The sequence below is a fragment of the Mobula hypostoma genome, chromosome 10 (assembly GCF_963921235.1).
Source record: "Mobula hypostoma chromosome 10, sMobHyp1.1, whole genome shotgun sequence".
Lineage (NCBI taxonomy): Eukaryota > Metazoa > Chordata > Chondrichthyes > Myliobatiformes > Myliobatidae > Mobula > Mobula hypostoma.
The window spans coordinates 100799625-100822533 of NC_086106.1; the positions used below are offsets into that span (position 1 = coordinate 100799625).

At 39.5% G+C, this 22909-nt stretch overlaps 1 protein-coding gene across 4 annotated transcripts in view; it reads left to right on the plus strand.

Annotated features, from left to right (window-relative positions):
• The window catches only part of tenm1 (teneurin transmembrane protein 1), a 2340669-nt gene that overhangs the window by 2050998 nt on the left and 266762 nt on the right, over nt 1-22909 (plus strand). For all 4 annotated transcript variants that reach the window (XM_063060938.1, XM_063060937.1, XM_063060940.1 and 1 more), the window contains 2 exons: nt 12320-12421; nt 16216-16410. In XM_063060938.1, the coding sequence (XP_062917008.1) occupies nt 12320-12421; nt 16216-16410 (297 nt within the window). The remainder of the gene's footprint in view (nt 1-12319; nt 12422-16215; nt 16411-22909) is intronic.

Genomic DNA, 22909 nt, shown 5'->3' on the forward strand with positions numbered 1-22909 from the left:
CAACAATTTTCTTAAAAGTCTTGAAAAAATGCCTGTTTTTTTGACAGAAGGTAAAATGTATCTCTTACCTAAAGGAGAAATTACAAATGCCAGATCAAAAAATTGTCCTATTACTTGTTTAAAAACTATATATAAGATTGTAACATCATGCATCTCGCACCTAATCACCACTCTCTTAGATAACCACAATATACTTACAGAGGAGCAGAAAGGATGCTGCAAGGGAATCAAAGGATGTCAATAACAACTGATAATAGATTATGTAATTCTAAATCAAGGCCGGTGGAAAAGCAGAAATCTTCATTGTTGTCATATTGACTCCCAAAAAGCATTTTATTCTGTCCCACCCTCATGGTTAATAGAAGTTCTTAATACATATAAACCACACATAATACTTGTGAAATTCCTATGTCTGATGAAGCATTGGCTTACTATAATCACCCAGTCTATTAACAACCAAAAAAGAACAACCATGATTATCAAAATAAACCGAGACATTTTTCAGAGTGACTCTTGAAGCCCACTATGGTTTTGTTCAGCTTTAAACTCGTTCTCTAATTTACTGTGTCACATGGCCAATGAATTTTCAATGGAGTCAGGTTTTATAAAAAACAAACATTTATTAAACTCTGCTCAACAATAGCGAAAAGTATTCAAATGACTAAATTATCCAGAAGTTTACTGCTATATGTCAACTCTGGAACAGTTCTTAAAAGGGTAAGTTCGAAAATAGTTCTTAAAGTGGTAAGTTCGAACACAGTCTTAAAATGGTAAATTTGAAAGTCCAAGTGATGTACACAGTCAATAAGGGGAGACTTCTGTGGAAATGGATTTCTTCGAAGACGTGACGTCACTGCTGATTCTCCAAAGGATTCATGACGAAGGAAATAAAACAGCTTAAAGGAACTGACCTTTTCCTGGCAAGTGAACACTGCACAAACTTCCCTGCTCTTGCAGAAGTTATCTCAGATACAGGTCACCATATTCTGAATGAATCCTCACTAAGGTCGATCCTTCATTAAACCACCGAATGACTCCAACTTTATTCCGATCCTTCAGGTTCCCGTCCTTTAGTAAGATCTTCATTCTCCAATACTACTGTAAAGGTAAATCAAAGATACACCAACAAAGCTGGCAGCAATCGGTGAAACTGCCGGCACAACTATTTTACCTTACAATAGAAAGTAGAACTCCACTTTAAAAGGAAACTGCAACATGAGACGGATACGCAGCATAACGGAGTAACTAACGAAGCAAACAACAGCTCAACTGAAAACTAACTATGTCACACCAGGGGTCTCCCTTTTATACCTGTTATGAACATGTCATCACGTGACCTCACAATGGTGGGAAAATTACATCATGTGACTGCACACTGGCGGGAAAATTACATCACCTCACCATCACAAAACCATTACATCATGGTCATAAGGCAGTCACAAGATACCCACAGGGTATGTAACAACTGAAACAGATGGAAATAGGATATCAAATCAGGGGCAACCAAATAAATTATGCCTTGACACATGGACAATAAAGATGGACTTTGGACTAGATAAATGCAGAACAGTAAACATAAAGAAAGGTGCAATAGAACTAATAAAATGCAAAACAGAGCAACAGGATACAATACAACTGATGATAAATATGAAACATATAAGTATCTTGGATATTAAAAGCAAATAAAATAGATTATAGTGTAATAAAGGGAAAATTTTCAACAGAATTTACTTCAAGACTTAAGAAAATCTGCAAAATAGAGATCAACAGTAAAAATATAACAAAGGTAATAAGTGTTTATTACACTTTTGCTGTGTCCATATTAGAAACACAGAAACATAGAAAGCCTACAGCACAATACAGGCCCTTCGGCCCACAAAGCTGTGTCGAACATGTCTTTACCTTAGAAATTACCTAAGGTTATCCATAGCCTTCTGTTTTTCTGAGCTCCATGTACCTATCCAAGAGTCTCTTAAAAGACCCTATCGTATCCGCCTCCACCATTGTCGCTGGCAGCCCATTCCACGCACTCACCACTCTCTGTGTAAAAAACTTACCCCTGACATCTCCTCTGTACCTACTTCCAAGCACCTTAAAGCTGTACCCTCCCATGCTGGCCACTTCGGCCCTGGGAAAAAGCCTCTGACTATCCACACGATTAATGCCTCTCATCATCTTATACACCTCTCTCATATCACCTTTCATCCTCTGTTACTCCAAGGATAAAAGGCCGAGTTCACTCAGTTAGGTTCAAGGATTCAATGGTTCATTTATTATCAAAATGTACAACTCTGAAATTCTTCTACTGATATCCATAAAACCAAGAAAGAAAAGAATATCAGCACAATTACCAACCCTACCCCAAATCCCTCCTCCCCACTCAAAAAACAAACATTAACCTGTAGCAACTGAGGACACATTAGACCACTTTTATACTAAGATAAGGAATGCGTACCATTCCATGCCCAGACCGCATTTCGGTAAATCTGATCACTTGGCTGTCCTTCTACTTCTATCAGGCAGAAGCTAAAGAGTAAAGCTCCAGAGATTGGGACGACAAAGAGATGGTCACAGGAGGTAGAGGAGCGGCTGTGGGATTGCTTCAAGTCATTTGACTGGGTCTTATACAAGGACTCATCTGCAGATCTGAATAAATACACCATGTTTGTCATGGACTTTATTGAAACAGTTGCAGATGAGTGTGTCCCTACCAAGTCTTGAAGCTTATTGATTAGTTTTAAAGGGATGATGGTGTTGAATGCTGAGCTGTCACCGATAAAGAATGCCCTGCTGTCTGCATCTATGTTGTCCAAATGTTCCAGGGTTGAGGAAAGAGCCAATGAGATGGCATCTGCTATGGACCTATTGCCCAAGTAGGCAAATTGGAGAGGATCCAAGTTACTTCTCAGGCAGGAGTTGATATGTTTCATCACCAACCTCTCAAAACATTTCATCAGTAACTGCTTTTCTTCAAACAAGTCCAGTTGAAGTGCATCAGGATGCTTTATGTTTTGAAATGCATCAGAATGGACTGTTCCTTGTTTAGAGAGAGTTGGAGACCTCTTCCCGGCAACAGAGAGGTTCCTTGTGGTAATAGAGGACCAGGTGGTTACATTAAAAAATTATCAAAAATATATCATAAAAGACCAATAAATTCAAGATGGTAAATTCAGAAAATGTCAAGAGAAACCAAAAACAAACCAACATATTACAGGATCCTGCAGCAGTTTAACTCAATCTGATTACTTACACAGGCATAATCAAGTGGCAAACATCATTCACCAAAACCTTACATCGAAATATATGAACTCATAAAAGACACCTTATCTTACCTTACTATAAATACAAGCCTGATCCAGTTTTATAGTCCATTATTAAAGCTAGGACAATCCATAATAACTGTCTGGATATAATAATACAGGATAAACAAGCAAAAACAACCTGCTTAATAAATATAGCCATTTCAAACAAACATATAGAGTTAATAAGTGAAAACTCCAGAAAAATGCTGAACTAAAAGAGGAAATTGAAATCTTTTGGAGCATGTACAGGGTATACAATATCACAATAGTAAAATCTACAACTGGTATCATCCCAAAGTCTCTACACAATAGCATTAAACAATTAGGGCTACAAAACAGTATCAGCATCAGATTTAATACCACTGACATATGTTGTGAAATTTGTTAACTTCACAGCAGCAGTATGATGAAAAGTAATTACGTAGTACAAAAAAAGACAGAAATAAAAACGCAAACAACAGGAATTCTGCAGATGCTGGAAATTCAAGCAACACACATCAAAGTTGCTGGTGAACGCAGCAGGCCAGGCAGCATCTATAGGAAGAGACGCAGTCGACGTTTCAGGCCGAGACCCTTCGTCAGGACGGTCTGACGAAGGGTCTCGGCCTGAAACGTCAACTGCGCCTCTTCCTATAGATGCTGCCTGGCCTGCTGCGTTCACCAGCAACTTTGATGTGTGTTACAGAAATAAAAAAGTAGTGAGGTACGGCTCATAGGTTCAATGTCCATTTAGAAATCAGATGGGATTAGGATATTGACTTTTTTTCCCACATCCTACTTCAAGGTCCTGTTTCTGAGCTGTATTTTTGACAAGTAGCACTGCCAATAATCTCCAATTTGCACAGTTGATTAAAATATAATTGTACAATTTCTTTCAGTGGTTCCTCAAAGTAACTTGGTCCATGGAATTGATTATGAAATGGATCTTTCCATTTTCATGCCTCCAAAGAATATTGCTTCCCATAATTTGCTTGTCATTAAAGTTGATTGGCAGAAAATCACAGAATGTATTTTGTGTACATCATCCATTTAAAAAGACTTGGATTTCATGTGTTTCATCATGTCAGAAGCCCAAATAAAATTCTTTGAAGAACAATAACTGCTCTTTTGTGAACAAGTAATTGCTCTCAAAGGAACTCAACCCCTTTGTGTGAGAGTTTTACCTAAACTCTGTTTGCCATTATTAGCAATATTAGAGAATATTGCCCTAAGTAAAACATGCTTCAAAGTAATTCAATAGAAAAAAATAATAAACCAATTCCCATATGAATTAGCTTTCTAATGTATAATATCACATTGAATACCCTAGGCTTCATCTTTTCAAGGTGAATAATATCCTTCCTCAGCAGCACAAAGTACTTTAGATGAAATATAACTGGTGCCTTTTTGCCTAAAGTATTGATCCAAAGGCTATTGCTGCACATTCTAGCTACTTTTCTCATATTACAATTTGGATGAGCCAAAACTTTCTCTGGGTTAATGTCAGCTAAACTAAAGACCTCTTTTTTAACCTCCATTTGTCACCTACATGTTTCTTATATTAATACCAGCATATAATAAGCAGATGAAAAAAAATGAGATTTAATCTCTAACTGAGGATTTCATTTAGTCTCCCTAATGACCTTCTAGCTCTTCCCCAAACTTTCACTTTAATTCAAAATTCTGCTGCCAGAGTTGCCACCCTTATAATGAGCTAGTCTCTTACTTTCTTTTTCTTTCCAAGTTCGAATGGTGCCAATGAATTGATTTCTAGATTGACTGCCTGACTCTCAAATATCTCCATGCCATTGTCTCTAATTAATTTGGTTACCTCTTCCAGTCATTCATTGCTGTTTAAACAGGTCTAATGACTTAAACATTTCTTTTATACTTACATTCTACCATCAGATAACCACTTTTTCTGGCACCATGACCTTGCTTTCCGAGTTCCCACTTTAGATCCATTGTTCCATTTGATCATTTGTTTGTTCTTAGCTCCTTAGAATGGTACACATCAGCTGCACCTTTGCTTTAATTGCATTACACTTTTCCATTTTTGATGTCCAAGACTTTTCTACCCTCAAAGTAAAACATTTAAGACATGTTACTTCATATGGTGAGTACCACTGGGGTTTAAACGGTTATTTCAAAAACAGAAGTTAAACCTTAGCTTATTTTCCATTGACTTTTGGTATTCAAATAGTGGGATAATTAAGCTTGAAGCAACAATCTTTTGATTCAGAATGCAAATAACTGAGCCAAGATGCATCCTCAGTGCTGGTTTTTATGAATTTACCCACTCAGCATGTATGTAAGGAATTTAAGAAAATTAAGCTTCTGAAATACTTTCTGAAGACCATGGATATAAGTCAATTTCTTGAAACCTACAGTCAGCATACCTGTGTTGCTTGTCCATACCATTTAAAATCTACCATTCTTAGTACTAGTCTAAAATTAATTATCCAATATCTGTATTAAATTACAGCTAAAGGGATCAACTTTTAGTCAGTCACCTCAGCACTGTTGTTTTAATATAAGTGCTTTGAAAAAGGATCAATTGGTCCGTTATTCATCATTTATCCATTGTTTTGCTGATGAATCTAATAATTATTTGCAATAGCCTATAAATTTCCTTCCTGATTAACAAGCCGTAGCCAACCTTTGGTGATGAATTTTATCAGCTATAAATATTTGACATAACCTCAATCATTTGGAAAGATTGGTTGATATTATTGAATTTTCAGTTTTCTAATCAAGAGCTAAAAAAAAAACTAAATAAAATATGTTTTCAATTGTTAACTAATTCATACTGATACAATTCCCCATGGTATTTTGCGAAGTCACATTTCAAGTTGGGTTTGTTGATTAGTTATAGCAGACTCCTCATAACATTGTAGTTGATCTTATGAATCTCAAAAAGCTCAAAATTGATTTAATCTTCCATTTGGAATGTATGGTCTGTCTTCAGTAGTGCAATCTAATCATTTTGGTAATATGCTCTCTTCAGCTAGATCAGTGTCACTTTAGGCAAAATATCTTATCCTCATGAATAATTCTTGATGCAATTTCACTATCGGAGGGGTCTCCTAATGCAGAGATGTAGTTGGAAATTAGAAAAATAATGTCAGTTATCCTTTCAAAAGTGTTAGCCCATCTAACATGCATTCACTCCACCAGCAGGACATCTTGTCCACAAAGTTCATGGCAGTATACACCACCCAAAAAGGGTATCTCCATTATCAAGAATAAAAAGAGATAGTGCTTGCACAGGCAGATTTCTTCCTCTAGATTCCTCTCTTCTTAGTCCTGATGAAGGGGCTCAGCCTGAAAAGTCGACTGCTTACTCTTTTCCAGGCTCCTGTATCTCCTCCCTGGTGGTAGTAATAAGAGGAAGGCACGTTCCAAAATGTGAGGATCATTAGTGACAGATGCTACTTTCTTGGGGCAATGTCTTTTGGAGATGTCCTCAATGGTAGGGAGACGCACCCATGACAGAGCTGATTGAGACTACAACCCTCTGAAGCCTGTTAAAATCCAATGCATTGGCATCTCCATACCAGATGGTGATGCAGGCAGTCAAAATTCTCTTAACTGTACATCTATAAAATTTTCTAGAGTCTTTGGTAACATACCAGATCTCCTCAAGCTCTAATTAAGTATAGCCTCTGGCCTGTCTTCTTAAGGATTGCATCATTGGGGTGAGCCCAGGATAGATTAGCTGAGATTATGATGCCCTAAAACTTGAAATTGTTCACCCCTCACCCTTTCCACCACTGACCCCTCAATGGGAATTGATGTGTGTTCTCCCAACTTCTCCTTATTGAAATCCACAGTCAGTTCCTTAGTCTAGCTGAATTAGAGTGCAAGGTTGTAGCTGTGACACCTCTTGACTAGCCTATCTATTTCACTCCAGTATGCCTCTTCATCACCATCTGAATTCTGCCAACAACAGCAGTGTCACTGGCAAATTTATATATAGTGTTTCAGCCGTGCCTAGCCACACAGTCATGAATGTAGCCGTGGGCTAAATAGACATCCTTGAGGTGTGTATGTGTTGACTGTCAGTGAGGAGGAGATGTTATCAACAATCTGTGGTCCAAGGTCTTCCAAAGAGGAAGTTAAGAATCCAATTGCAGAATGATCCCAAGTTTTAGAACTTCTTGATCACTTTCTTCTACTTCTCAACCTTTCTGTGGTGTGTGATACAGTCGACCATACAATGCCCCTCAATGCCTGTCTCAGATTATCCAATTGCATAAAACTACCCTCACCTGGTTGCATTCTGATCTATCACTGCATCCAGAAAAAGGTCCACCATCCCCCCACAGGCATCTCTTTGTTCCTCAAGGATCTGTTACTTGGCTCCCTCCAATTTTTCATACACCTACTAGCTCTTTGTAGTAATATTGCCCCTCTCAGTCACTGCCACAGTTCACCTATTGCTGAAATCCATGTGGTGCTTCTGTTACCTCCAGGCTTTTTCATTCCTAAGCTTGCTAAACTGGTTTCCTAAATCCTACCTTCTATAACATTGTATTTTTCCAAAAAAAAAATTGCTGCCTGTATCTTTGCTGCCAAATCTAACTCTGATGCTATCCCTCTGCTTGCTCATTAATCTTTCTTAATTCAAGTAAAAATCTCACACTTGATTTTAAATCCCTCCCTGTACAGCCCTTATGTCTGGGTTCTCCTTCTGTCCTTCAGTACACTGAGAAATGTTCTCTAATTTCTGTCTCTTGAACATGTTGATTTTAATTATTTCACATTTGGCAATTATGCTTTGAGATACCGCGGCCCTGAGCTCTGAAATTCCCTCTCTAGTTCTCGCTCCCTTCATCACTGTTTCCTTTTTTTTAAGATGCCCCTCAAAGCTTCCTCCATTTATTGCTTAATACCCTATTTTAATCATCTTCCCATGGACTTCCTTGGGACATTTTGCTACATTAAAAAATGCTATAGAAACACACATTGTGTTTTTATTGTTGTTCTGGACCCTAAAAAAGAGTTAGATTGCACAATCAACTATTGATAGGTTTACCAAGGCTTTTAGCAATGGGCTAACTCACAACAATATATCTCCTCCAGTTCTCACATTTGCACTGAACACTTGCTTTTCTTAGATAAATATAACATCCATCATTATCCTCAAGAATCATTTGGCTTGCAAGCATATTTCTCTTTTATTTTATTCTGTCTTTCTGGAACAATATTTGAAAACGTTTTTTTTCAATTGTGCCCTTTCTTAATTGAAACAGAATACTTAGCCCCTTCATTGAATTAATAACCATTAATTTTTCAATCATGCTACAATTTCTAGGAGGATCACTTGTACAAATACATTTACCAAAACCTACCTGCAATATTTGTAAGCCAGTGTAAAATTTGCTGCAACTTGGTTGAAGGAGTTATCCTGTGCTGAATGACTTTAGCTACATACATGTCCAAAGATACTTTAGAGTTACTGCTCAGACTTATTACAAGGTTTTATTTAATATCTTCAATAAGATGCTGTGCAAATATTCAATTATTTAATGATTGTATGAAGATTTACCTCAACTTGTTTAGCTATAAATGGACCAAAGACTACAGAAAGTCTTGGAAAGTAAAACTCCTCACTATTATTATTTTACTTGTTCATGTTTATTGTTAGCTTAACCTGGTGATAAATACAAATGATTAATATTGATGAATAGCTAATTGACCTGCACCTCTACCCAACTAACATCAAGGCATCACCTGCAACACGAGAAGACCCAACACACTCAGCCACTGCTACACTATCATCGAGAATGCCTACCATTCCATCCTTTGACTAGATTTCAGGGCATCTGATTATCTAGCTGTCCTCCTCCTACTTGCTTATATGCAGAGACTAAAGAGCAGGACACCTGAGAAAAGGACACCAAAGAGATGGTCATAGGAGTAAGAGGAGCGACTATGGCTTTGAGTTGCTGCCTGGGCTATGTTTAAGGACTAATCAGAGGGCGTGAATTGATACGCCACAGTTGTCGCAGACTTCATAAAGACATTCATCACCACAAAATCATTCAGAGTCTTCCTACCCAGATGCCCTAGATGAACCAAAAGATTCGTAATCTGCTGAGAACTAGATTGGTGGTGTTCAGGACCGGAGATCCAGGAAAGTAAAAGAGGTCTCGGTTTGTTCTTCAGAAAGTCACCTCACATGCAAATTGTCACTTTAGGACTAAACTTGAATCATAAAGGGATGCTTGACAACTGTGACAGAGTTTGAATATCATCACCTCCTATAAAGCAAAACCTCGCCACATAAATTACAGCAAGGTTTCTCTCGCAGATGAACTCATTGCTCACTTTGACGTCAAAATATGGAGGCACCTTCACAAATCTCTGCATCTCCTGATAACCCTGTGATTTCAGTCTCTGAGGCCTAGGTGAGAGCATCCTTTGAGAGGGTGAATCCACGGAAATCGGCCTGCTTTACAGAAACAGCCGAGTACTGGAGACCTGCGCTAATCAACTGGTTGGAGTGTTTATGGATATCTTCAGCCTCCCGTTTTGAAGTAACCACCTGTTTCTATCAGGCTTCAGTCACATCAATGCCTACGAAAAATGTGATAACCTGTCTCAGCAGCTATCATCCAGTAGCACTTACATCCACTGGCATGAAATGCTTCACAAATTGGTCATAAAGCATATGAGGAGTGAATCTGCTCCAATTTGCCTCCCACCATGACAGTTCAACAACAGATGCCGTTCAGCTCTGGAACACCTGAACAATGAAGATGCATACATCAGGATACTCTTCATTCACTACAGTGCAGCATTCAACACTCCTGCCCCCTCAAAATTCATCAATAAGCTAAAAGCCATGGACCTCGATACCTCCCTGTGCAACTGGATCCTTGATTTCCTCATTGACAGACCTTAGTTAATATAGATTGGCAACAACAACAGCATCTCCTCCACACTCATCATCAGCACAAGTGCATTACAGGGCTGTGTGCTTAGCCTCCAGCTTTGCTCTCTTTATTGCCTATTATTGTGAGGCTACTTATAGTTCAAATTCCTTATTTAAGTTTGCTGTGAACATCACTGTTTTTGGCCGAATCAAAAGGTGGTGAAAAATCAGCATACAGGAGGGAGGTTGAGGTCTATGAGTCAGTCCACACTTGGGGATCGGACGTGGAGATGCTTTAAATTCCTTGCTGCTAACACGTCAGAGGATCTGCCTCACATGAGGCTGTTTAAGAAGATAAAATCCTATGGCGTTACAGGAAATATACTGGCATGGATAGAGGAATGGCTGACGGGCAGGAGGCAGCAAGTGGGAATAACGGGGCCCTTTTCTGGTTGGCTGGTCAGTCACTAGTGGTGTTCACAAGGGTCAATATTGGGACCACTACTTTTCACATCGTTTATCAATGATTTAGATAGTGGAATTGATGGCTTTATAGCAAAATTTGAGGATGACACGGCAAAAGGTGGAGGGGTAGGTAGTGCTGAGGAAGCAATGTGATTGCAACAGGACTTAGGCAATTAGAAAGAATGGCAAAAAAAGTGGCAGATGAAATACAATGTAGGGAAATGTACGATACTGCATTTTGGTAAAAGGAACAATAGTGCAGACTATTATCTAAATGGGGAGAAAATTCAAACATCAGAGATGCGAAGCGACTTAGAGTCCTTGTGAAAGGCTCCCAGAAGATTAATTCACAGGTTGAGTCTGTGGTAAAGAAGGCAAATGCAATGTTAGCATTTATTTCAAGCAGAATCGAATATAAAAAGGAGATAATGTTGAAGCTTGGTAAGACACTAGTCAGGCTGCACTTGGAGTATTGTGAACAGCTTTGGGCCCCTTATCTCAGAAAGGACGTATTGTCATTGAAAAAAATCCAGAGGAGGTTCTCGAGGATGATTCTGGGATTGAAGGAGTTAACATATGAGGAGTGTTTGGCAGTTTTGGACCTGTACATACTGGAATTTAGAAGAACGCGTAGAGATCTCATTGAAACTTACTGAATGTTGAAAGGACTCGATAAGGTGGATGTGGGGAGCATGTTTCCTCTGGTGGGGGTATCCAGAACTAGAGGGCACAGCCTCAAAATTGAGAGGTGACCTGGAGTGTATAACTTCACTCACAACTCTGAAATGATTCTACAACCTACACTTTCACTTTCAAGGACTCTTTACAACTCATGTTCGCATTATTGTGTTTCTTATTTGCATCATTTGTCTTCCTTTGCACATTGGCTGTTTGCTAATCTTTGTTTATGTATGCTTTTTTCATAAATGTATGTATTTTTTTCACAAACCCTGTTGTATTTCTTTATTTTTCGATAAATTCCTGCAAAAAATAAACTCAAGGTGGTATAGTGTTGTCATACTGTGTGATAGTATAATGGTAACTTTGAACTTTGAACCTAAATTGCTTCGACCTTACTCTGCAGATCATTAGATTCTCTCTCAAGATGCCCTAGGTCTTCATTAACAAGTGGATCTATACCCCCTGTTTTATGTTGTTTTGGAATTGCAAATATTTTATTGCACTGCTGTACCAATCCATTCTCTAGTTAATTAACTTTACTGTCTTGATTCTACAAAGAAATGGGGAATAGGAAAGGAAAAAAAATAAGACTGAGAAATGATTAGAAAGTAGATTTTCTTTGGGGGAAATAAAATTGGTGCAACACCAGAAGTGGAAATATCATATTCAAAATATCGTCTATGAATAGCCCTTGACTGAAGTGTCGAGGAAAAATCATTATGAAGATTCACGTTGCTCAGCCCAGTCTTGATGAATGCGCATCATAAGTCAGGTGCATGCCACAGTTAGACAGTGCATGAAAGATCTCGACCTGAAACATTGAGAATTCCTTGCCCCTGCAGATGCTGCTTGATTTATTGAATTCACTCAGTAGTTTCTTTTTATACACACCAGAATGAGGTAAATTTAATTTTGGCTGATTAGGCACTTTTTATTCCTCCTTTCTAATTGAAAATGGAAGTGGATTTGTACCCTCAAGTAACCATGGAACATTTATTTTCATTGCCTTTAGAATCAATGGATGAATGTACCACCAATTGTAATGGGAATGGAGAATGCATCTCTGGCCGCTGTCAATGTTTTCCAGGATTTGTTGGGCCTGACTGTGCAAGAGGTAAAACCAATTGTGACAAGCTCAGAGTAAACGTGAATGTATTGTACTATACAGTTGTTATTTATCAAACTGCACAGCAACTAGAACACGTTGAAGAGGCATTAGGGAATTATCTGCCAGGGCAGTGAGAGTCGGCAATAAAAGTTACTTTGCCAGCATTGCTGCCATCCAGGAAAAGTAATACTGAGGCAATAGTTCTTAAATTGGCTGCATTCACATACAAGTTACCAAGGGGTTCTGAACATGGTGGATCATACTACAAGGAGCCAAAAGTATAAACTGGTACAAATGAAACTGATTCCTACTCATACCCAAAAACAAGACCAACAATCCCTTCAAATCATTCATCTGTTGGGACAGAGTGATTAATTTTTGGCAGAGGTTTGGAAATTCCTACATAAAAGACTAATTAAGCATCTGAAATGGACAATTTGTTAAATCCGGTGCCAGTCTGCTTATTATATTCTTTCACTCAGCTCAAAGCTGGTTGTAAAGGAATACATATGTTAAAGGAAAATATCCCCAACAGTCTGAGTTGTGGTTCCTGTATTGACTCTCGCAGATCAGATTATGTTTAATACAAAGTAAACAAGTATCTCAGGAGAAAGAATAGGAAAGAAAATCTACAGAACTATAATCTTATGTCAAAAGGAATATTGTTTTAAGCAAGTTTAAGTTTAACAGGGAAGTTAGTGCAAAAGGTAGTAGGAGATTTAAACATCTTCTCTGTGAGAGGAACTGTGTTCCCGCTCACTGTGAAGGTTACTAGCACCAATTTTCTTCACCAGTGGCTTTTCTATTCTCTTTGTTCTGTTTATTGAGCATAACCTGAAGTGATTGCTAGCCTGCTGGAGTGAGGTAATTGTCACCCTGTGCAAGTTTGGTCTGTGGACTTCATAAATAGAAGATGTACCAGAAGTATTCAGCAGCTTTTATAGTTTCCTCTTAATACACACTTCAATACATTGCATTAACAATCCTTCTGTTAAAGATCACACCCTTTGGTTACTTAAACTCTGCAAGATTATGTGTGATTAATTGTACTTGCCTTCCATATTTTTAGCTCCAATGAAATCCATATTGAATGTGTGGAATAGGTGGATGATCCTTTGAACATATTTAGCACGAATGATGAAATGGAGATTTCACTATGCTGCTCCTCCTTGCATCTCAGTACATGAAGAGCATTTTCAATGAAGAGAACGATTGTACCAAATTCACTTGAGTCCTTGGTTTGAATTGAGATATCTGTGGAAGTTATTAGCTTCTGTGATTGGGGAATTGGGTGACAAAGGTCTTTTTTCATGGGAACTTACTTACGTCGATATTGCAGTCCTCACTTCCTTGAGTTAATTACAGTCATTCTCCCAAGTTTTGCTACATTCAAGGTAGGCTTCATTAAATATATGTAGATATTAAGGGAATTGAAGAATATGGGCTCAGTCACAAGATTGCACTTATAAACTGATGTAGCCCCCCTGGCCACCCTCAGGATCGCTCGGCTTGCTGTCGTCTAGGGAAACAGCCCTCGGCCCCGCCAAACTGGGTAATTAGTTTGTGTGGATGCTGTGTGATATACCCCACCCTGCCCAAATAACAGACAATGCACCAGATACAATTAAATGATTTACAGTTTATAGATATTACTGGAGCTATATAATTAATAGAGAATAAAATATAAAAGGAAAATAAAAGGCGCCACACTTATCAAAGTTCAATCTCTTCGTGCACAAAAATGTTGGAGCTCAGGACCCTTCTTCTTCACCCTGCGACCTCCTCGACCGGCCGCCTGGGACCAACAAAGGTGGTCGACCAAACGCTTCACATGAGTCCGTCTCCGTCTCCCCTCCTTGCCGAGTGCCCCGCTTGGGGTCCGACCCTGTTAGCAAACTCACAGCACCTGGTCCATTCTCTGTCTCTCTCTCCCGCCTTCTGCCCCAAAACCCCGCGCATACAATATCTTACAAATACACCAAAAACATAACAACTATCCCAATTGGTTCATAACATCTTCTTATCAGTAACGTGATTCAACAAACTGCTAGCGGGAAGGACTTTCTCAGCGTTTAACATAACAAAGAAGCCATTTAAAATTTAACATACAAAAAAAACCCCGTACACTGAAAACAGTTGAATTTTATATATATCAGAAAAAAATAGGATATGAAGATAGGGTGGGCAAATATCATTCAGGTAGTATATCAGCTGTGGTTTTGTCAAATGTAGGACAGGGCATAGAGGCCAAGTGAGCTAATCCTACTTCTTCTGATCTTATGTTTGGCAATGTGTTCAGCTTTCCTCATTCATAATGCAGTATGAACAAATGGTGTAAAATGATTAAAACAAGACTCCTGAGTCAGTTAGTTCATACAGTGAGAAGCTAAGCCACACAGATGAAGTATGATCTCAGGTCCAGCTGTTATTTGATCTCATTCGTAGTTTTACCATTGGTCTCAAGAAGTCAGTGCCTTATTGATGAAGGAGAGTTTCTTGGATTAGGTTGCTGAATGGTGGTCTTTTCTTCTGAACTGGCAAGGAATCATGTCCTTCAGCAATGAGGAAAAAGTATTTGAAAATAAAATAAGCAAATATTCACACTTACACTCAAATTCAAAGTTTCCAAATAACAGGGTTGTTGTAACACTTTGGCAAGTCGCTGTGGCATGCAGTCTTTTAAGCATACGTAATATTGAAAGGCCTAGGTAGAATGGACACAGACAGGATGTTTCCTATTACACCATAAGACATCGGAGCAGAATTATACCATTGAGTCTGCTCCACCATTTGATCGTGGATGATCAGTTTCCCTCTCAACCCCGTTTTCCTGCCTTCTCCCTTTAACCTTTCATGCCCTGACTTATCAGGAATCTATCCACCTTTGCCTTAAATACACTCAATGACCTGGCCTCCGCAGCGGCCTGTGACAACAAATTCCACAGATTCACCACCTAAAAAAAAAATCCCTCCTCATCTCTGTTCAGAATGGACGTCCCTCTATTCTGACATTGTACCCTCTGGGCCTAGACTCCTCCATTATAGGAAACATCCTCTTCACATCCACTCTATCTATGCCTTTCAACATTCAGTAGATTTCAAAGAGATCCCACCTCAGTCCTCTAAATTCTAGCGGGTGAAGACCCAGAGCCATCAGATGTTCCTCATATGATAAGCCTTTCATCCCGGAATCATTTTAGTGAACCTCCTTTGAACCCTCTCCAATGTCAGCACATCCTTTCTTAGATAAAGGGCCCAAAAACTGTTCCCAATACGTCAGGTTTGTAGAATGCCCACAAGACGGCTTTTTAGAGTAGCTTGTGGTTGACCCCACTATGGGAAAGGTAAATCTGGACTGGGTGTTGTGTAAGAACCAGATTTGATTAGGGAGCTTACAGAAAAGGAACCCTTAGGAGGCAGTGCTCATTATCTGATAGAATTCATCCTGCAGTTTGAGAAGGAAAAGCTAAAGACGATGATACAGCCGGTCGTAATGCATCAAATGTTGTGGGGAAATGGTGTTGAAAGAGAAAATAAATTAGACATGATTGAATGGCGGAGCAGACCCAATGGGCCAAAGAGCCTAATTCTACTCCAAAGTTTTATGGTCTTATATTCTAACCTTCTAATCAGAACACAAAGGAAATTGTGTCCATTCATGGTCATCTCCTAATGTAATGTTATATTTACCTGATTAATGCAATTTGCAATTCTATTAACATTCAAACTATTCATAAAGCATTGAGAATGAGTTTAAAAGGTCTTAGTATGTGTAGGTTTAATATTTTTCTCTTTTGCAGACTCCTGCCCTGTCCTGTGTAGTGCGAATGGTCAGTATGAGAAAGGTCACTGCTTATGCCACAATGAATGGAAGGGGCCAGAATGTGATGTGCCAGGGGATCAGTGCATTGATCCAAGCTGCCATGGTCATGGCACATGTGTCGCAGGGATATGCATCTGTATTCCTGGCTATCGTGGAGAAAGTTGTGAGGAAGGTGAGCCAACCTGGAACAAAATGTTTTTGGCTAGAAGATTGTTCACAAGTCTTAAAGAAAACAGTATTGAGAAGATTGTTCACAAGTCTTAAAAGAAAATAGTATTGAGCTTTTGGAAAGCAAGTTAACTCAAGTTAAACAACTCTGCCCATTACAAAATTCATTCCCTCATTTTTTAACAGGGCTTTAGTACCCCTTGGCAATTTTTTCCGGAATAAATCTCCCCTCATATAATATTAGTACAATGCATCTATGGAGATTTCTGACCTCTCTGCTTCAAAAAATGACATTTCCAATTGCTCAGAACAACGATGCTTTATTGATCTTGTATTCACTGAGATCATGGTGCTTTGAAGACATAGCATTCAAACTGCATTCTTTGTAATCACTGATACCTGTGACAGCCTAGACTAGCATTCAATGTGCTACAGCTACTATCCCCAGAGAGGACCGGATGAAGGTCCATTAGACAATAAGACACAAGTGAAAAGAATTAGGGCATTCGGCCCATCAAGTCTGCTTCACCATTTCATCATGGCTGATCCATTCCCCTCATTCTCCTGCCTTCTCCCTGTAACTTTTTATGTCTTGACTTATCAAGACAATGACAATCTCCACCCAAAAACACCTAATTACGTGGCAATAAATTCCACAGATTTACCACATTCTGGCTGAAAAAAATTACTCTTTACCTCCATTCTAAATGGACATCTCTCTATTCTGAGGTTGTTCCCTCTGCTTCTAGGCTTCCCCACAGTAGGAAACATCCTCTATCGAGGCCTTTCAGCATTTAATATGTTTCAATGAGACACCCCCTCTTCCTTCTAAGTTCCAGCGAGTACATGTCCAGAGCCATCAAATGCTTCTCATATGATAACTCTTTCATTCCTGGACTCATTCTTGTGAACCTCTTCTGAACCCTCTCCAATGTCAGCACATCCTTTCTTGGATAAGAAACCCAAAATTGTTCACAATTCTCCAAGTAAGGCCTCACCAGTGCCTTGTAAAGCCTCAGCATTACGTCCTTATTTTTATATTCTGGTCCTCTTGAAACAAATGATAATGTTGCATTGCATTCCTCAGCACCATTTCAACCTATAAAATTGACCTTTATGGAATCCTGCAAAGGAGTCCCAAAACTCTTTGCACCTCATATTTTTGAGTTTTCTCCCCGTATGGAAAACATCTACGCTTTTATTCCCTGCATGACCGTATACTTCCTAACACTGTATTTCATCTGCCACTTCTTTGCACATTTCCTAATCTGCCTAAGACCTTCTGCAGCTTCTCTGCCTTCTCAACACTACCTGCCTCTTCAACTATCTTCATATTTTCTGCAAACTTGACCAAGAGGCCATGAATTCCATCATCCAAATCATTGACGTATAACGTAAAGAGAAATGGTCTGAATACTGACCACTGTAGAAAACCATTAGTCACTGACAGCCAATCAGAAAAGGATCCTTTATTCCCACTCTATGCATCCTGCCTATCAGCCAATGCTCTATCCATTCTACTATCTTTCATGTAATACCATGGGTTCTTATCTCGCTAAGCAGCCTCAAGTGTGACACCTTGTTAAAGGCCTTCTGAAAATCTAAGTACACAATATCTATTGATTCTTCTTTGTCTATACTGCTTGTTATTTCCTCAAAGGCTGCTTACCCTTCCCCATTAGAATGCCCTGGACCCGATCTGAGATGTCCCTGACCCTGGCATCTGAGAGGCAACGTATCATCCAGGTGTCCCTATCACATCCACAGAGTCTCATGTCTGCTCCTCTAACTAGGGAATCCCCTATTGCTACTGCAGTCATCTTCTCCCCCTTCCTTACTGAGCCACAGCATCAGACTCAGAGACCCAGTCACTGCAGTTCTCCCCGATAGTTTGCCCCCCAAACAGTATCCAAAGTGGTATACTTATTATTGAGGGAAACAGCCACAGGAGTACCCTGTACTGGCCTTTCCTGTAGTTCACCCTGCCTCTTGCAACTCAGGGGTGACTACCTCCCTGTAGCTCCTATCTATCACCTCCTCAGTTTCCCATATGAGCCGAAGGTCATCGAGCTGCATCTACAGTTCCTTAACACGTCCTCTGAGGAGCTGCAGATGTGGGTATCCAGGAGGCTGCAAGTCTCCCCGAATTCCCACATCTCACACAGCCCCTGGAGCCATCCTCACTGTTCTAACTATGTATGAACAGATGAAAAATAAAGAAGAAGAAACTTATCTCGCCCAAGCCTGTTCTTGCCAAAGTCTCCCCACTAATACTGGTCCACTCCAAGAATAGCCACTCCATTTGTCCCTGCCTTTTCTTTTGCAATTTGATTGGGCCACTGGAAAACACCAAAAGCCCATGACCACTCCTTTTTAAATCTCACCCACTAACCTATGAGTCACTTCCTCTCTTGCTCCTGATTTGATTTGGGCCCAGAAAGGTAATCTCCAGTTCTTTGCAACAGGATCATCCCAAGATGCTGATGCTAATATCTAACACACCTCACAGTTTGCTGCTCAATGATATATCAGAGAACATAATTCTCAAGAAGAGACATCATCCCACAGGAATAAATTAAATAGGATGGCCAAAATCTCTTGCCTGCTTCTCAGACTTCCTGAATTCTGAAACTTCCAGACAGCTCTCCTGTCCTTATAGAGACCTCCCTGACAGCTTCTTCCCAGGGTTTGTCTGGTTGTCTCTGTAGCTGTTTCCTGCACTACCCCCATCCCACCACCATCTCAGTATACATGGATGAGCAAACAATGTTCCTTCTGTGGGCACTGTTCTTCAACAACCTGTTCACGTTTCTCTGATTCCTTGGAAGCCTTCTCCCAACACCCTCTCAATCCTTGGAGCATCCATCCACTCACTGGCAGCATGCCTCATTGTTGCAAGTGTTGCTTCTAATGCAGCAGATCCCTTTAAAAACAGTGAACATAGATCATATTGCAACAACTGTGAAAATTTTGCAATCAGATATCCCTCTGAAGTCAACAATATCAGTTTCAGCGTGGCATTATGAGCTGATCCCTGACTCTCATGTGGAAAATCTTTGCTCTTCATGCAATTTTTCACAAATGCTGTTTCAACTCAGAAAAATCGATTGCTCAATTTCTAGGCCTTTGTGAGTTGCCTAAGCTATTTCATATCATATAATAATTAAGAAACACAGTGGTTGCAGATTCCCTGATTGCAGTGGAGATAAAATGTAGTTCTTGTTGTGTTAGCACTGATGGCACATTAAAACATGTTTGCTTACTCTCCTAAATTTGTTGGAAACCAAAACTGATTGCTGTATTTTGAACCTAGAGTTGGCATTTTGTTTACCTTTTGGGAGAAGGGAAGTATTCCAGAACTATTTCACCAGTTATTACCTAGCAATCTCTGTGCAGCATGCATATTTGTTGACATCAGGTAAAAATTAAATTACATTCTGTTGTGTTCCCCTCTATAATTAAAATAACCTAACAACATTCACTGCCTGGACTCTGAGGGTGAAGAGTTATTTGTAATACTGAGCAGTATTCCAAAATCTTTGGTGCGGGAGGGTAATGGAGGAAACTAATCATTCATTGATTTTAGAAACTCAAGTATATTGTAATCGTTGGCAAGTGATAACTGCTTGAATTCAGTAAGAACCAGACATTCCATATATCTCCAAGTAAGATTGCATCATAAATTAAAATACGTGGCTTTATCTCTGCACTGTTACGTGTCACATTCAATTATTTACCAACATATTCTGATCTTCCTTCCAAACACTTTGAAAGACAGACATACCTTGACTGAGAAGGCTGATTAGCATAAACCAATGTTTTCCTTTTCCAGGTATAACATTCTGATCCAACATTGTCTCTGATGAGAGCCCTTGATGCAAACATCATTTGATAATTATTTTCTGATGAACATAAATATCACTATTTTATGCTGGGATCTATTTTCCACCATGATCTAAGTGAAAAGCCTTAGTATTAAAAAATTGTTCCAGGGTAGGTGATAAGTTCGATATTGAGGGATAGTGCAGAGCACACCAGGATGCCAGCATGCAAGATATTCAACTGAACTTTATTGATAACTATGCTTGTACAGTGTGAACTCCTCCTGTCTGGGAGTGGCTAATTAAGTGGCATAGAAATTATCTACTAAATACCACATCTCCCTTTTCTGAAAAAAAAATTGTACTTCTAAAGTCCTAGAGCCTTTGAAAAGCAATAGTTAGATAAGTCGGCGGGTCCAAATGAGATATACCCCAGGCTACTGTGGGAATCAAGGAAGGAGATTACTGAGCCTCTGCCAATGATCTTTGCATTACCTATAAGGATAGGAGAAGTACCAGAGGATTAGAGGATTGCAAATGTTATTCCCTTATTCGAGAAAGAGAGTACAGAAAACCCAGGCATTTGTAGACCAGTGAGTCTTACTTCAGTGGTGGGCAAGTTAACACCATAAGATCATAAAATATAGAAGCAGAAGTATGCCATTTGGCCCATTGAGTCTGTTCCGCCATTCAATCATAGGCTGATCCTATTCTTCCAGTCATCTCCAATTCCCTGCCTTCTCTCCATACCATTAGATGCCCTGGCTAATCAAGAACCTATCTATCTCTGCCTTAAATACACCCAATGACTTGGCCTCCACAGATTTACCACCCTCTGACTAAAGTAATTTCTCCACATCTCTGTTCTAAATGGACATTCTTCAATCCTGAAGTCGTGCCCTCTTGTCCTTGACTCCTCTACCATGGGAAATAAATTTGCCATATCTAATCTTTTCAGGCCTTTTAACATTCGGAAGTTGTTGGAGAAGATCATGAGAGGCAGGAATTATGAACATTTGCAGAGACATATTCTGATTAGGGATAGCCAGCATGGCTCTGTCAAGAGCAGGTTGTGGCTTACGAGCCTGATTGAATTCTTTGAGGATCTAACAAAACATATTGAAGATAGAGCGGTGGATGTGGTGTATATGGATTTCAGTAAGGCAATTGTTGATAAGGTACTCTATGCAAGGCTCATTCAGAAAGTAAGGTGGCATGGGATCCAAGGAGACCTTGCTTTTTGGATCCAGAATTGGCTTGCCCACAGAAGGCAAATGGTGGTAGTTTAGATGGTTTGTATTCTGCTGGAGGTCAGTGACCAGTGGTGTTCCACAGGGATCTGTTCTGGAACCCCCTCCTCTTTGTGATTTTTATAAATGACCTGGATAAAGAAGTAAAAGGGTTTGTTGGTAAATTTGCTGATGACAAAAAAGTTGGAGGTGTTGTGGATAGTCTGGAGGGTTGTTAGAGATTACAGCGGGACATGGATAGGATGCAGAAATGGGCTGAGAAGTGGCAGATGGAGTTCAACCCAGAAAAGTGTGACGTAGTTCATTTTGGTAGGTCAAATTTGAAGACAGAATATAACAATAACCATAAGATTCTTGGCAATGCAGAGGAAAAGAGAGATCTTGGGGTCCATGCCCATAGGACACCCAAAGCTGCTGCGCAGATTGACAGATTTGTTAAGAAGACGGATGATGTGTTTGCCTTCATCAACCATGAGATTGAGTTCAAGAGCCGTGAGGTAATGTTACAGCTATATAAGACCTTAGTTAGATGCCACTTGGAGTATTGTGTTCAGTTCTGGTCACTTCACTACAGGAAGGATGTGGATACCAGAGACAGAGTGCAGAGGAGATTTAAAAGGATGTTGCCTGGATTGGAAAGCATGTCTTATGAGAATAGATTGAGTGAACGTGGCCTTTTCTCCTTGGAGCAATGGAAGATGAGTGGTGTATAAGATGATGAGAGGCATTGATCGTATGGATAGCCAAAGGCTTTTTCCCAGGCCTGAAATGGCGAAGATGAGGGGCATAGTTTAAAGGTGCTTGGAAGTAGGTACAAGTGGGATGTCAGAGGTAAGTTTTTCATACATAGAATGGTGGGTGCGTGGAATGCATTGTCAGTGATGGTGATAGAGGAGAATACCATAGGGTCTTTTAAGAGACTCTTAGATAGATACATAGAGCTTAGAGAAATAGAGGACTATGTGTTAGGGAAATTTTAGGCAGTTTCTAGAGTAGGTTACATGGTCGGCACAACATGTGGGCCAAAGGTCCTGTAATGTGTTCTAGATTTCTATGGTCTATGTTCTGTGTTTTTGTCTATGGAACGGCATTAAAATTATAGTCAATAAAATTGAGTAATTCAGCTCACTTTATCCATACCACATAACTTATGCTCCTTACATCAACATAAAAAAGAATTGCCAACATTATAATTGTCTTTCTCTTTGTTTTTAATGTCTCTCTCTTTTTGTTTTCCTCCCTTTTTTCACCAAATCCTTTTACTTTTAACAACAGTCTAATTTTGTGAAATGTTTTCAACATTAGAACTCATTTTTAAAAAAATCACTGGGTGTAATGGAGGGCTGGGTCAAGTATCTGAACACTCTGGCAAAGTGAAAGGATTATTCTCCCTCTTTAGTCGCTTGCTGTAAGGCATTAGTCTACGGAGTAT